This window comes from Paramisgurnus dabryanus, chromosome 10 (genome assembly GCF_030506205.2).
Source record: "Paramisgurnus dabryanus chromosome 10, PD_genome_1.1, whole genome shotgun sequence".
NCBI lineage: Eukaryota > Metazoa > Chordata > Actinopteri > Cypriniformes > Cobitidae > Paramisgurnus > Paramisgurnus dabryanus.
Window position 1 is genome coordinate 19,190,260 of NC_133346.1, and position 12,507 is coordinate 19,202,766.

General features: G+C 39.5%; 1 protein-coding gene across 2 annotated transcripts in view; it reads right to left on the reverse strand.

Moving 5' to 3' along the window:
* Positions 1-356: 356 nt before the first annotated feature.
* The window catches only part of sppl3 (signal peptide peptidase 3), a 46,758-nt gene continuing 34,607 nt past the window's right edge, over positions 357-12,507 (reverse strand). For both annotated transcript variants that reach the window (XM_073816062.1, XM_065290455.2), the window contains exons 7-10: positions 12,267-12,373; positions 9,667-10,021; positions 9,294-9,403; positions 357-2,660 (exon numbers count right to left, since the gene is read on the reverse strand). In XM_073816062.1, the coding sequence (XP_073672163.1) occupies positions 2,589-2,660; positions 9,294-9,403; positions 9,667-10,021; positions 12,267-12,373 (644 nt within the window). In that variant the 3' untranslated portion in view covers positions 357-2,588. The remainder of the gene's footprint in view (positions 2,661-9,293; positions 9,404-9,666; positions 10,022-12,266; positions 12,374-12,507) is intronic.

Here is a 12,507-nt window from a genome sequence, read left to right on the forward strand (position 1 = left end):
AACATTGCAGCTTTGAATGCCAAAAACAGAAAAATCTCTTTTTTTATTAAGAGTTGTATTTGCCAATGTCATCAGTGGGACAGTACCTTTTAAAAAAAGGTCTTGATATGTAGCATTTTGGTATGATATGTTCCTTTGAGGCACCAACCCAGTGGCAACTTTGTGCATTCTTTCTGAGAGTGTGGACCCTGCAATGTAAATCTATGTTGTTGCCCATTTAAGGTGAAATCAAGTCTGGTTTCATCAACATATTAAAATGTCATCATATGTTCTGAAAAACCTCTTACTAGCAAACACCACAAAAAAGAAATGTAAATAAAATGTCAATACAGTCTGATAAAGAAAACTCTTAGTCATACAGTTAGAGTCATGTTTATTTACAGCAGAATCCTGACTAAAGAGAAGAAAGATAAGGTTAGGAGAGCTGCAATGCTTTCGTACAGCTCATTTGGATCCACATTTCACTACACTTTTAATTTATTTATTCAAAAAAATCTTTTTTATACAGAACCCTTTTGGCTGCTAATGTTGATAGCCCAGAGCTTAGCGCCCTCTGCAGGCAGGGAGAATGATGGAGAAGATACAAAACGAAACTCCACAAATAAAAAGTGAGGAAATACAAATGATGGGATTAAAAAAAAAATAAACCCAAAACAAACAAACAAAATTTTTCATAAAAAAAGGACATCTGTGTTTATTTTCAATGCAACCACCATGATCATCATTCTTCTTTATTTCGTAACGTCTATATGGTGAACGGGATTGTGGGTAAGATGATGTCCATGATGCTCGGGTTAACCATATCCCACTTCCGATAAAATGTTCATACTGAAGATTCGGGCAACGCACTACAGTGTTTGTTAGGTGCACATCCAAAATCCCGGCCCCGGGGTACAAACGCTCCAAGTCTCGTTGCCCCGGCTGCGTCTCCTCGTTTGATTAAATCTCTTGTGCGACTCTTCGTCCACGATCCTGTCTGTGTCTCTCAGTTTCAGAGTGTCGCACTATCGCGGTTGCCCTGGAAACGCAGCTTTAAAGAACGACACGCTGTACAATTGACATGCAAGGCCAGACAGCTAACAGATTAAAAAACAGGTAACAACAGGTAAAAAAAAGCAAACAGACTGAGCCAGCAAAATGCATTATTTTCTACAACGTCACACACACGCACGCACGCTCACTCGATCACGCGACACATTCTCAGTTCCAGTTTAACTGTCGTAGATCAAATCGTCTCGAAGGAATGGCTACAAACTAAAATATTAATGCTTGAAATACTAACGCGAAATAGTTTGGCCTGTTTAAAAGTCCAATGATTTTAGTACAATCTTTAAAGATTTTATCCAGGGGGCATGACGAAGTTCCACCTCCAGACCCCATGGAGTTATTCGCTATACATTCATCCATATACATCACCCTAATCGCACACCCTTTATTCAACGGTCGAGCCTTGTATGCGTCAGCTCTTTTTCGGCTCTCAATGGGCCTCATTCAAGTGCACTCTGTGTTTCGCACGTAAACCATTCTTACGCAAACCGTCACATTTAATTCAATGACACAATTACAGAGGAAATGATTTACGAGGGATACGCACAGAAGTGTGTCATAAATGGGCCCAATGTGTCTCTTAAAAGATGTCAAAAAAGTGGCCTTAGCTTAAACAAAAACCCATTTATGGGGGGAAAACAAAAACATGTCCCATCAGTGCCATTGCCTTTCCTTTCATCGGATACGACTCCACTGAGATCAAAAAGACAGACAAAAATATTCATGTAGTTCAATCTCTTATTCACACACACATACAAACACACACACACACGCACGCACACGCTTGCTTCTCAACATGATAACCCCTAATACATGTGTACACATATATACATAGGGCAGAACACCCTGACAATTTATAATGCATCATTTCTGTATATGCCAAGAATAAAATCTTTCTAAATAAAATACACGTTTCTGCAAAGGGTAAGGGACTGTTAGGGGAAAGGTGGAGATGGATGCAGGCGGGGTTTTATCAGAAAGAGAAAGAGAGAAAGAAAAGAGGAGTAGGGGTTGTCCTCTACTGTGTGCTGGTCCCTTACTGGGTCATCGTAGGCCGCGCGCTGCGGCAGAATCCACGTTCCTCGTCCAATGTTCGTTTAGAGCGGGAACGAACGCATCTCGGTCTGTAAATCCGCAACGGTGCCGAGCTGTAAAAATGGAAAAGCGGCTCCGGTCACGTCTGCCGAACAACTGATCCGTTACGGTGTAGCTGTGCAGAACAGCGGCGATGATGGAGAAAAACAAAATCAAAAGAGATGGAATGGAACCAGAAAAGAAAGAGGTAGCGGAAACCAGCGATGGATTGGATCAGACACAGGATGGAGAGAAGCGAAGGAATGAAAAATCCGAGGACGTGAGGAGCGCGTGAATCCATCTGGCAGTGAAGTCCGCGTACGTCTGTTCATCCACTGGCTGGAGGATGACAACAGGAATGAGGGATGATGAGAAGACGAGATTAGTTCCTCTCTTCAGACCTCTCTCTCTCTCTTTCACTCCGGTGGGTGGCGGGCGGGCGGGAATCTGTGCTGGTTGGAGGAGCATCATACCTCCAAGAACCGGGAACTGCTGGCCTTGGCGTGGAAAGGCTCGGACCACATGCGCCGTAGGTCCCCCTGTGAAAAAAAAAAGAGATTGCTGAAATCAATTGATGCTCCTGAACTCCTAATTGGATAATACAACTTTAGTCTGGATTTCACAGACAGGGTCACAAAGGAAAATATGTTTATAGTATCATAGCCTATCGCTGTATTCTCGGATTTACAATAAAGACAGCTCAGTAAACGAACACGTTAGCATCCTTTATCTCCAACATTTTTATTTACCCTCACCTTAACGTATTAAACCTTAAACAAGACACACCTATACAATTGTTGATGTATTTTAATATAAGCAGAGTCATGCACAGACCATTAGGGTAAATGGCAGCTGCATTATAGAAAGCCATGGAGTGACATTTCACTCTGCACACTTTCATGTGTCAATAAGGTTGTTTGTTTTCACTGTGTACGTGTTTAAATGACTTGCAAACATTCGGCTTCATTCTCTATAGATACATCAGATCGATTTTAATTTTGTTGATTTAAAGTTGCAATTTGTAACGCATGCCTCTTTATCGCCATCTCTGGTTGAGACGCAAAATTGCAGGTTATTTCACATACTGTATATTGATGAATATCAGTCATGTGAACTTTTAAGTCATTCCAGTTGCCTGCAGCCATCTTGAGTACCAACCGAGTACCAGTAGGCTACTGACAAGCATTGGCTAGCTTGCTACGATTTACAGATTTCTTATCTTTTATGGTCTATGATTCTTACGCATACAGGAAATGGCTACGAAAGACAAAATTTCCCACCTCAACTGTCATGAAAAGAAGCGCTACTTGCTACTGAACTACCACTATTTTTACAACACTAAGAAGGCACGACACAACATGAAACTTTGCTTGAAGTCTCACCTGGATCTCTACACATGAACACGAGCATTGAGAACATTGTTTGTGTACACAGAGTTTACAAAAAAAAAGGCTTTGACTTTGGCTGTTATGGTGTCCGCTTGCCATCTTTGCCAAGCGTAAAGAATCGATGTCCGAATGTGAATAAATAAATCTCATATGAGGCTCCTTTTTCAACTAGAAGGTCAATATTGTTTTTCACTTGCAACAAAACAAGGAATTATTTGTGCATTTATATGGAACTATGCTTTAGGAGATATCAATCTTTACTTTCCTCCCTCCTTACGCGCATTCGGAGATCGATACATCTTGATCGGCAAGCGAACACCAAAACAACCGAAGTCAGTTGTTAAAAACCTTCTTTTTAGTAAACTGCGTGTACACAAACAATGTTCTCAATGCTCAAGTTCACGCGTAAAGACACCGGTGATACTTCGAGCAAAGTATCATGTTGTGTCAAGCTTCTTAGTGTTGTAAAAATAGAGATTTTGATGCTCACAACATCATGAAGGCATAGCTTCTAGTTCTTTTGCGACCACTTCAGGTACTCAAAATGGCCGAAGACAAGTTTGAGATGTGAGTGACGTAAAGCTGCACGATTAATGGTTAAAAGATCGTGATCTCGATTCGACCCCCCAAACGATCTTAATTCAGCATTTCGCTGAAAAGGTGGAAAGACGCAGTTTCGTCAGTTCTCTTGACAACACGCAATCACAGCGGCCGTGATGATGTCTTGACGTCTCATTTATTATTACAGAAGCCAGATGTGCTCGTGTTCTTCACTGGTACAGCGGATGCTTTTGCCGAGAAGTTAGACAGAAAGAAACAGAAACTAAAGAGAATGAGTGAGGCAGAGCAATGCGCAGGTACGTCCGACAAGAACCTTGACGTTGTTTTAGTACCAAAAAGGGGATCTTATTCCGGATCTTATACCTTCCGAAAGGGTTTTTAAGCACAGGGGGAAACATTGGCTGCGTCCAAATAACCACACTTGCTGTCTTTGCACTTGACCACTTGACTGAAATTGAGAAAATACCAAGTTTCACGGTCATGTGTCTTCACGGAAAACACAAAAAATTCTTGCACTTAGTGGATTATTGTGTAAGTGCAGTAGCAGCCTTAAACCACTGTGGTGGCGCTGTTTTGTTGTCAGCACAGTGAGCTGAATAAACTTTACAAGAAGACTTGCAATTTATGGAGTTTCCTCCTGAGCTATATTAGAACCTGTATTAAAGTGAAAGTTCGCCAAAAACTATATTAGCTAGCAATGACGAGTTTTTACAGCAATTTCGTATTTCTACTATTATCCACCAGGTGGCCCTGTTATCCAACTTATAAAACCCAGAAGCAACCCCTTAGGCCAAACAGTTCAAACCCTGTGTATGTTTTGATCATCCCTCTACATCTGATCTTTATCAAAAGATTATACCTATTATGCAATTATCTCAGCTTTTTGCTCAAGATTTGGTATTTTTGAAGTAACCTACCTATTTTTAAGACGTGTTAAAAAAGAACAAATGAAGGTAGGATGAAACATTTTTTTTTGAAAGCAGAGGTCTGTTCTTTTATTTTAAATATTGTATGTTTATATATTTAAAGAAAAACATTTTCTAGAAGGCATTAACTTTTGTGAAAATCGTTACTGGAAGCTAGGTATTTTTTAAAGCTAGTAAAGTTTCAAATATGTCTCTTTCTACGACAAAACCGCATTGATTACCTGCAGATAGCCTTCGTTTATTCCCTTGGAGCAGTTTAGATTAATTTGATGGAGGACTTGAAGGAGGTGAACCCCAAATCCTTATATTTTAAAAACTGAAAGATAATGAACATATGCATCTCATAGGGCTTGAGGGTGAGTAAATCATGGGTTTAATATAATTTTTGGCCGAACTCTCTTTTTAACTATTTATGGATATTGTGCAGGTAAATCACTATAGACACAAGCTGATGCAGTAATGTCTCCTGCCGGAAATTGTTCAACACCGGAATCGCGTTCGCACGTTTAACACACAACATGAACAGTAATGACTTGAAAATGAATGATTCTTTTAAACAGATTCGTTTTAATGAACGGTTGAAACAATTCACTCACCAAGCCAATCAAACAATTAGAGCTCAGTGAATCAGGAGATCAGGGAGTACAATGCATAACGGAGGACGTGAGAGCTTTTCTCTGCATTTATTAAGACTTATTAGTCATTATTATAAGATGTAGTTGTTGACAAGTTACATGTTGATTAGTTCATTATCTATGGCGTAAAGTGATGCATTTATATAAAAGCAATGATAGAAGCCAGAACTGCTAGCTTAATTCAATTTAGCAGAAGTAGACTATAATATAAGGGCTTTATATGATTATTAAATATCATTTATTAAATATAACAGCAGGTATTATTAGATCAAGCAAAGGATTAGGATCTTAACATAACTCTTTTTGTTTATTATATTAAGCAATAAAGGCAGAAACATTTTTTTGTCAAGAGTGGAGAAAAGGATGACATTGTAGTTTATAACCGTGTACATATACAACTTCAATGTTTGTTAACTATGAATAAATTCTGCTGCTATGTTGTTTTTAATTAATTTAATGTTTTAAAAAATATAAGTAAATATTTTAATCATAAATCATTTATTAAATCATTTTTATTTTTATTAACACCAAAAATATATTGTGTGTAAAGTGTGTTGTTGAGCCACATACATGTGTGCATTAGGATAGCACATTGAGCCAGGAAAAACCCTGATTATTAATATTTATTTATCTGTATTATTTATGCATTTTAAGCCCAGGATACATTGCACGATTTTCGTCTGTCTTAGAAAAAAGATTGCCATTGTGAAACTATCATGGCTATTTCTGTGATCGTGGCTCTTCATCGGTGGTCCTATATCGTACAGTTAGAGATGTTTCAAAGAAGGCCGCTTTCACGGTCTTGCGTCCAAAGATAGCCTACGATAGTTTTCTGACAATGTCAGAAATTCAGCATGATCAATGCACAGTGTGTTTGCTACGACCTGCGTACTGGTATTTGTATAGCACTAGCACATGCTGGTGACGTTGTGCCGATGTGTGACATATAAAGATAAACATTTTTAGTAGGTGTTCGACCCACAACCTTTTGCACTGATAACGCAATGCTCAACCACTGAGCTGTACAAAAACACATTTCCTGCAAGAGAGTACCTGACAGCTTAAATCAGAAATCATTATTATAAGCTCACCAATGCAAATCGGGGTAAAGTATGGAGATTTTGTTTGTATAGTCTATCGTATCTATATATTGTATAGTGCAGGGGTCTCCAACGTGGTGCCCACTATTTCTTTGAATAGTGCATTAGCTTAAAAAAGTGCATGTATAAATAAATTCATTCTGTTATGACAAATTACTTAAAAGTATTTAAAGCAAGGCTTTGAACCGGTTCACGGAACGAAAACCGGAAACTTTTGATGTTTTGCAAGGAACAGAAATGAAACCAGAAACTTTAAAAAAAATATATGTTCCGGAACAGAAACGTTTATTTAAAAACGATGTTTTTTTTCCATTCTTTGACAAGATTTCTGTAAAATATGACTCTGTGAAGTTCATTTGCGGTTGTTGTTGACTCATCGGAGAAATGAGAAGCTTGCCACCAGCAAGTAGCCTACTCAAGCCCAAGTCTCTAATGCTCAATCATAAAAGGCAAATATTGTAGGCTACCAAGTATCTCAAGATGTTTGTTTTTTAATACTTTTTAGTGGTGTAACAGATCGCAGTTGATCTGTGACAGTACAGATCACGACCAGTTCGGCTCGCATGTGATTTGCGGATTAAAATGCAAAATTTAAATAGAGTGAAAGTTGATCATTTGCACGTATTTCAAATGCTTGCAAATAAGTAATTTTAAACAATTTAACCACAAAAAAGCGCTAAAGTGAGCAGTTTCTGTATGCACATACACACATGCGGTTGAATGTATCTGGTCCAACTCCAATTAAACGTGATTATCCCTATGCCCTTCAAAAGATCAGAACTCTTGATGTATAAACTTGACAGTTGCGCTACTGTCTCTCATACTGTAGTCCATTAAAATACATTTGGGCGAATAAAGCACTGAAAAACAATATAATTTTCACTTTATGTGGACTGTTTTGCTGCATCTTCTTCCCGAAACACTGTTTGGAATTCGTCCACCTTCTGTGTGTGTTTGTGTGTTTAAGTGCACTAAACAAATGGTAGGCATGTCAGAATTACAGTTATGCTGCTTACATAATGTAGCCTTTATTATGTAGACTAATAATTTAATTTTAATGTTCTAATGATCAGTCTACTTATTTGTATGTCCCACAGCTGACATGGAACGTTATTAACCGGATCGGGAACTTTATTTTTTGTTCTAACGGGTTCAGGAACGTCAATTTTGGGTTAAACCGAAAACGTTAAAATACTGTGTCTGTTCGAGAACGAACCAACTGTGAAAAAATCTTTTTCAAAGCCCTGATTTAAAGTATTTAAAGTACTTAAAGTAATTATCTTGACTGGTAGGTAAGGGAATTTAACAATAAATGAAATATGTAAATGAATGACAATTATCAAATTTGTGGTCTGGCCAGTAAAAATGTTGGCAGAGCAAGTACAAATCTGAGCTACTAGTCCAACCAGGCCACAAACCAAACTGTCATTGTTTGAGCATTGTTGCATCACTTCACACAATATAAATATATTTTCTAGTTTATATTCTTGAACCTTGTAAGCTTCAGATAGACTTGCAGTCACCACAGTTTTAGAAACGTACAAGCAGCGTGCAGGAGAGCTGCCGAAAGCAGCTCTTCTTACACGATCTTCTATGTTTAGACGTTTCATCCAAGCTTGAAGGTCACACCCATACAGACAAAGACACAGGCATACACACACATGTACACACGCACACATAACCTTCAGAACACCAAGCCCTTTAGCAACCACAAAAGATTTTGTATAATACACAATGTGACGATTAAAAAATTATCCACGCCTGCCTAGACAAATACGCAAACATTGCTTCTGAACACATTTCAATAGGAACTATGGTAATTGTTTTAGTAAACATGTGTCTTAATAAGCTGTGCCCATTTAAATCTTTTTCATGAATGCTTTCACGCAAGATTTTATCTTGCCGCATTAATGTATTTCGTGTTTGACCAGTACGGCAGCATACCTTAAACCAAAAAAAATAAAATTCAGCCACACAAAAAAAAAAACACTACACTTGTTGACTAAAGTAGCAAGAAATGCATCTTCACACGATCACATAATCGCTTGTGAAAGATGATGTCATTTACAACAGGAAGTCTTTGTAAACCTGTTTCATGGAAAGTCTAGTTTCATGTACCTACTGCATAAACACATTAAAGTCATTCCTTCAGGCCTATACTGCGAACCTGCAATGTGCTGAACACAATGTTCGCACAATCGATTATTTGTTTCAATGGTGGCTTGTTGGCATGTAGACTAAACTACAAACAATTTAGGATCTTTTGTTACAAGACGCGCCTGACAAAACATCTGCCACCCTAAAAAAGAACCCAGTGTAACCGATGCTTCAATAAAAGGAATACCAGCAGATACGAACAAGGGTGTGTGTAAGCGCAGCTGGCTGATAAATAATATAGTAGTGTGTTACGGACACCACACACACCCTCATCAAATAACTGATCTGATGTAGACCATCGCATTGTTTTTGAACACGTGAGCGAACCCTGGTAATGAAGTTGACACCAAAACGGTGTACTTGGAAATTGAAATCTGGTCCCAATTTGTGTGGTACGGGACGTACCTTCAGGTAGGCCATGGTGAGCAGAGGCAGCAGAGTGAAGGGCACCAGATACAGGAGGGCAGGCTGAGCCGCGCGATGAATACGAGAGGCCACGGTGGCGGTCAACAGACCTGTGAGAAAGAGAGAGAGGATCGATCACGTGACAAAAAGCAAGACACAAAATGTACTTAAAAAGTGAGAACAATCAAAGCGATTAGTCATGATGCAAATCACCCACTTAAAGGATGGTATGATCGGACAAGCTGTAACAGATGACTGGCTGAATCTGGGCTGTTTTCTACATAAAATTATCTTACATAATGTGTGAAAATATATCCTTGCTCACAAAATCACAAAAACGTTACCCTTAATATTAAGCATAAAAAACACACACCAACAAAGTAACCAATCAGAGTGCAGTGGAAGTAGGAAACCCGCTGCATGCGACCGGACATGTTCGCCTGGCCGGGTACTTCTCCGTTGGCCTGTTTCTTATAGTTGTCATATCGCAGCACAAAACACAGGAGCAATCCCGGCATGACTATGTCACCGATGCCCAGCATTGAGAAGTGGCTGCCCGTTGAGCTCGGGAACACCAGCTTGCCGGGGAGAGAGAGACGGGGGACGTCCCGTCCCATGCCGGGACCCAGATGCAGTTTGCGGGAGAGAACGTCGAGGGGGTTGTCGGCGGGCTGCGTGGCCACCTTCACCATCACATTACTGTTGAAGATGTAGGCGGAGAAGAAAACCTACAGGGGATGATTCAGAAAAAAAGATGAGTAAGCGGCATGGTGTGATTCTGGATGCTGACGAAAAGACCTGACAGACTGATTGCTAAGGCAAATCTGTGAGCGTTATTTGAAAAGTTGACAACTTAAGAAGATAGATAAAAGGAGTTGGGGGCGGCATGCTAAATAACTACTTCGAGAGTTAACCCGTTCAAAGGATTTTTTAAACATTTTGTTTTAAATTCTATAGTAAGCAGCAATTATAGGATTAAAGGTAGCAGTAGGGTTGGGCGGTAGGACTCGTGATGAATGCATGAACTGATTTTGAAATACTGTTTATACTGCAGTAGATGCATTTGCATAGTCATCGGTGGGCAGGACTGCTTTACTTTATTTACATGTAGAAGCAAAGAAACATGAAGTTTGTATTTTCAAAAGAGTTCAAAACAAGTCAGGACAAGAGTAAACGTATTAAAAAGGTGCTGATGGGCATGCAACAACACGAAGTGCAAGGTAGCGGATTACAGTTGCCAAGCAATGTTGTAACTTGCCGTAGTTTGTGTGCGCTCACATATAGGTGCGTGTATATATTTTTTTTTTAACGTGGCTCATCCAATCACAGTACAGAGTCAGAGCTCTCAGTTTACCACAATATTTTGGGACTTTTAACAATGGCACAACTGTGACCCTGCCTGTAAAGTCTTTTTGTGATTTACAGTTTTCTACACAAACCATCTTCTTAGATAATGTAAAAAAACATTCTGTGAAAAATATAACCTTAATATCTTTAATATCGACTAAGTAAGATCATATGAAATCTCATAATAAGATTTTAAAGGAACAAGCTGACCTTTTGGGACCTTAGCTTGTTCACCGTATCCCCCAGAGTTAGATATGTCCATACATACATTTTTCATCTCTGTGCGTGCTGTAACTCTGTCTGAAGCACCCACCGCTAGCCTAGCTTAGCACAAAGACTGGAAGTAAATGGCTCCAGTTAGCATACCGCTCCCAATAAGTGACAAAATAATGCCAACATTTTCTTATTTATGTGTTGTGATTTGTATAGTCACAGTGTGTACAAATAGCAAGGTCATATGGGACACAGTCATCTTTTAACAGTACATATACTGGGAACTATATTCTCAGAAGGCGAAGCACTGCTACTTGGGCGGAGTGATTTGCTCACAGCACCTGAGAAGCCCTGTGGTAAGGTGCAAAGAGTTTGCGCAAGTGTTGCGCTAATCACTCCGCCCAAGTAGCAGTGCTTCGCCTTCTCAGAATATAGTAACGGTTAAAAGATGACTGTGTCTCATATGACCTTGTTATTTGTACACACTGTGACTATACAAATCACAACACACAAAATAAGAAAATGTTGAGGTTATTTTGTCACTTATTGGCAGCGGTATGCTAGCTGGAGCCATTTACTTTCTATCTTAGTGCTAAGCTAGGCTAGCGGTGGGTGCATCAGACAGAGTTACAGCATGCACAGAGATGAAAAAGGTATGTATGGACTTATCTAACACTGGGGGATACGATGAATAAGCTAAAGTCCCAAAAAGTCGGTGTGTTCAAGTTTTAGAGGCGGAGCGACAATTTCTGAAAAACACTTTGGAAAAGGGAGTCGGACTGACTACACACTTTAGCCAATCGGCAATAAGGTGCGTGTCTACTAACCGATATCATTGCCTGGTTTGCGTATCTGTGGGGCGGGTCTATCAAACGAAGGTCCAGATTTTACTGGGGTAGGGGCGTGTTTGTTTAGGTCAGTGTTTCCCAATCCTGGTCCTCAAGTACTCCCTTCCACAAAGTTTTTGATGTCTACTTATTTAAAACACCTGATTCAAGTCATTAGCCTCCTTCCAGAATGGTTAACATGTCTCCCCAACAAGCTCATGAGTTAAATCAGGTGTGTTAAATAAGGAGACATCTAAAACTTTCTGGGAGGGGGTACTCGAAGACCAGGATTTGGAAACACTGGTTTAGGTGATTTCAAATGTCAACATTGGCTTTCAGAGATCATGCACCCCACCTTTAATCCTGCATTTCACAGACGATGTCACAAATGTTATACATAATGATTTTTTAGTAGGATTACGCTTAACCGTTTACATAAAGATGCTTTAATGATCAATCAAGCATGTCTAGACTTGGAGGTTTATAAATGATTACATTGAAATAAAATGTCTCAGAGTGATGAAAGACTACAGGCCACACTGCCAAACCCCAGGAACCCGTATGACTTGAATCATTTATTGCTTACCCAGAACACATCATAGATGAGCAGGCCTGAGAGCAACAGGCATGACACCTTCAGACTAGGCAGCCTCACGAATGCAATCATGGCCACGCAGAGACCCATGGCGAGAGCTGTGGAGACAATAACACAACATTGAATGCAGAATTAAACCCCACCGTTCCCTAAAGGTAAAGATGCGGGAGATAAACAAGACAAACTTATTTAAATTCTGTTCTGCAAAACACACACAAACACCCCCGACCAA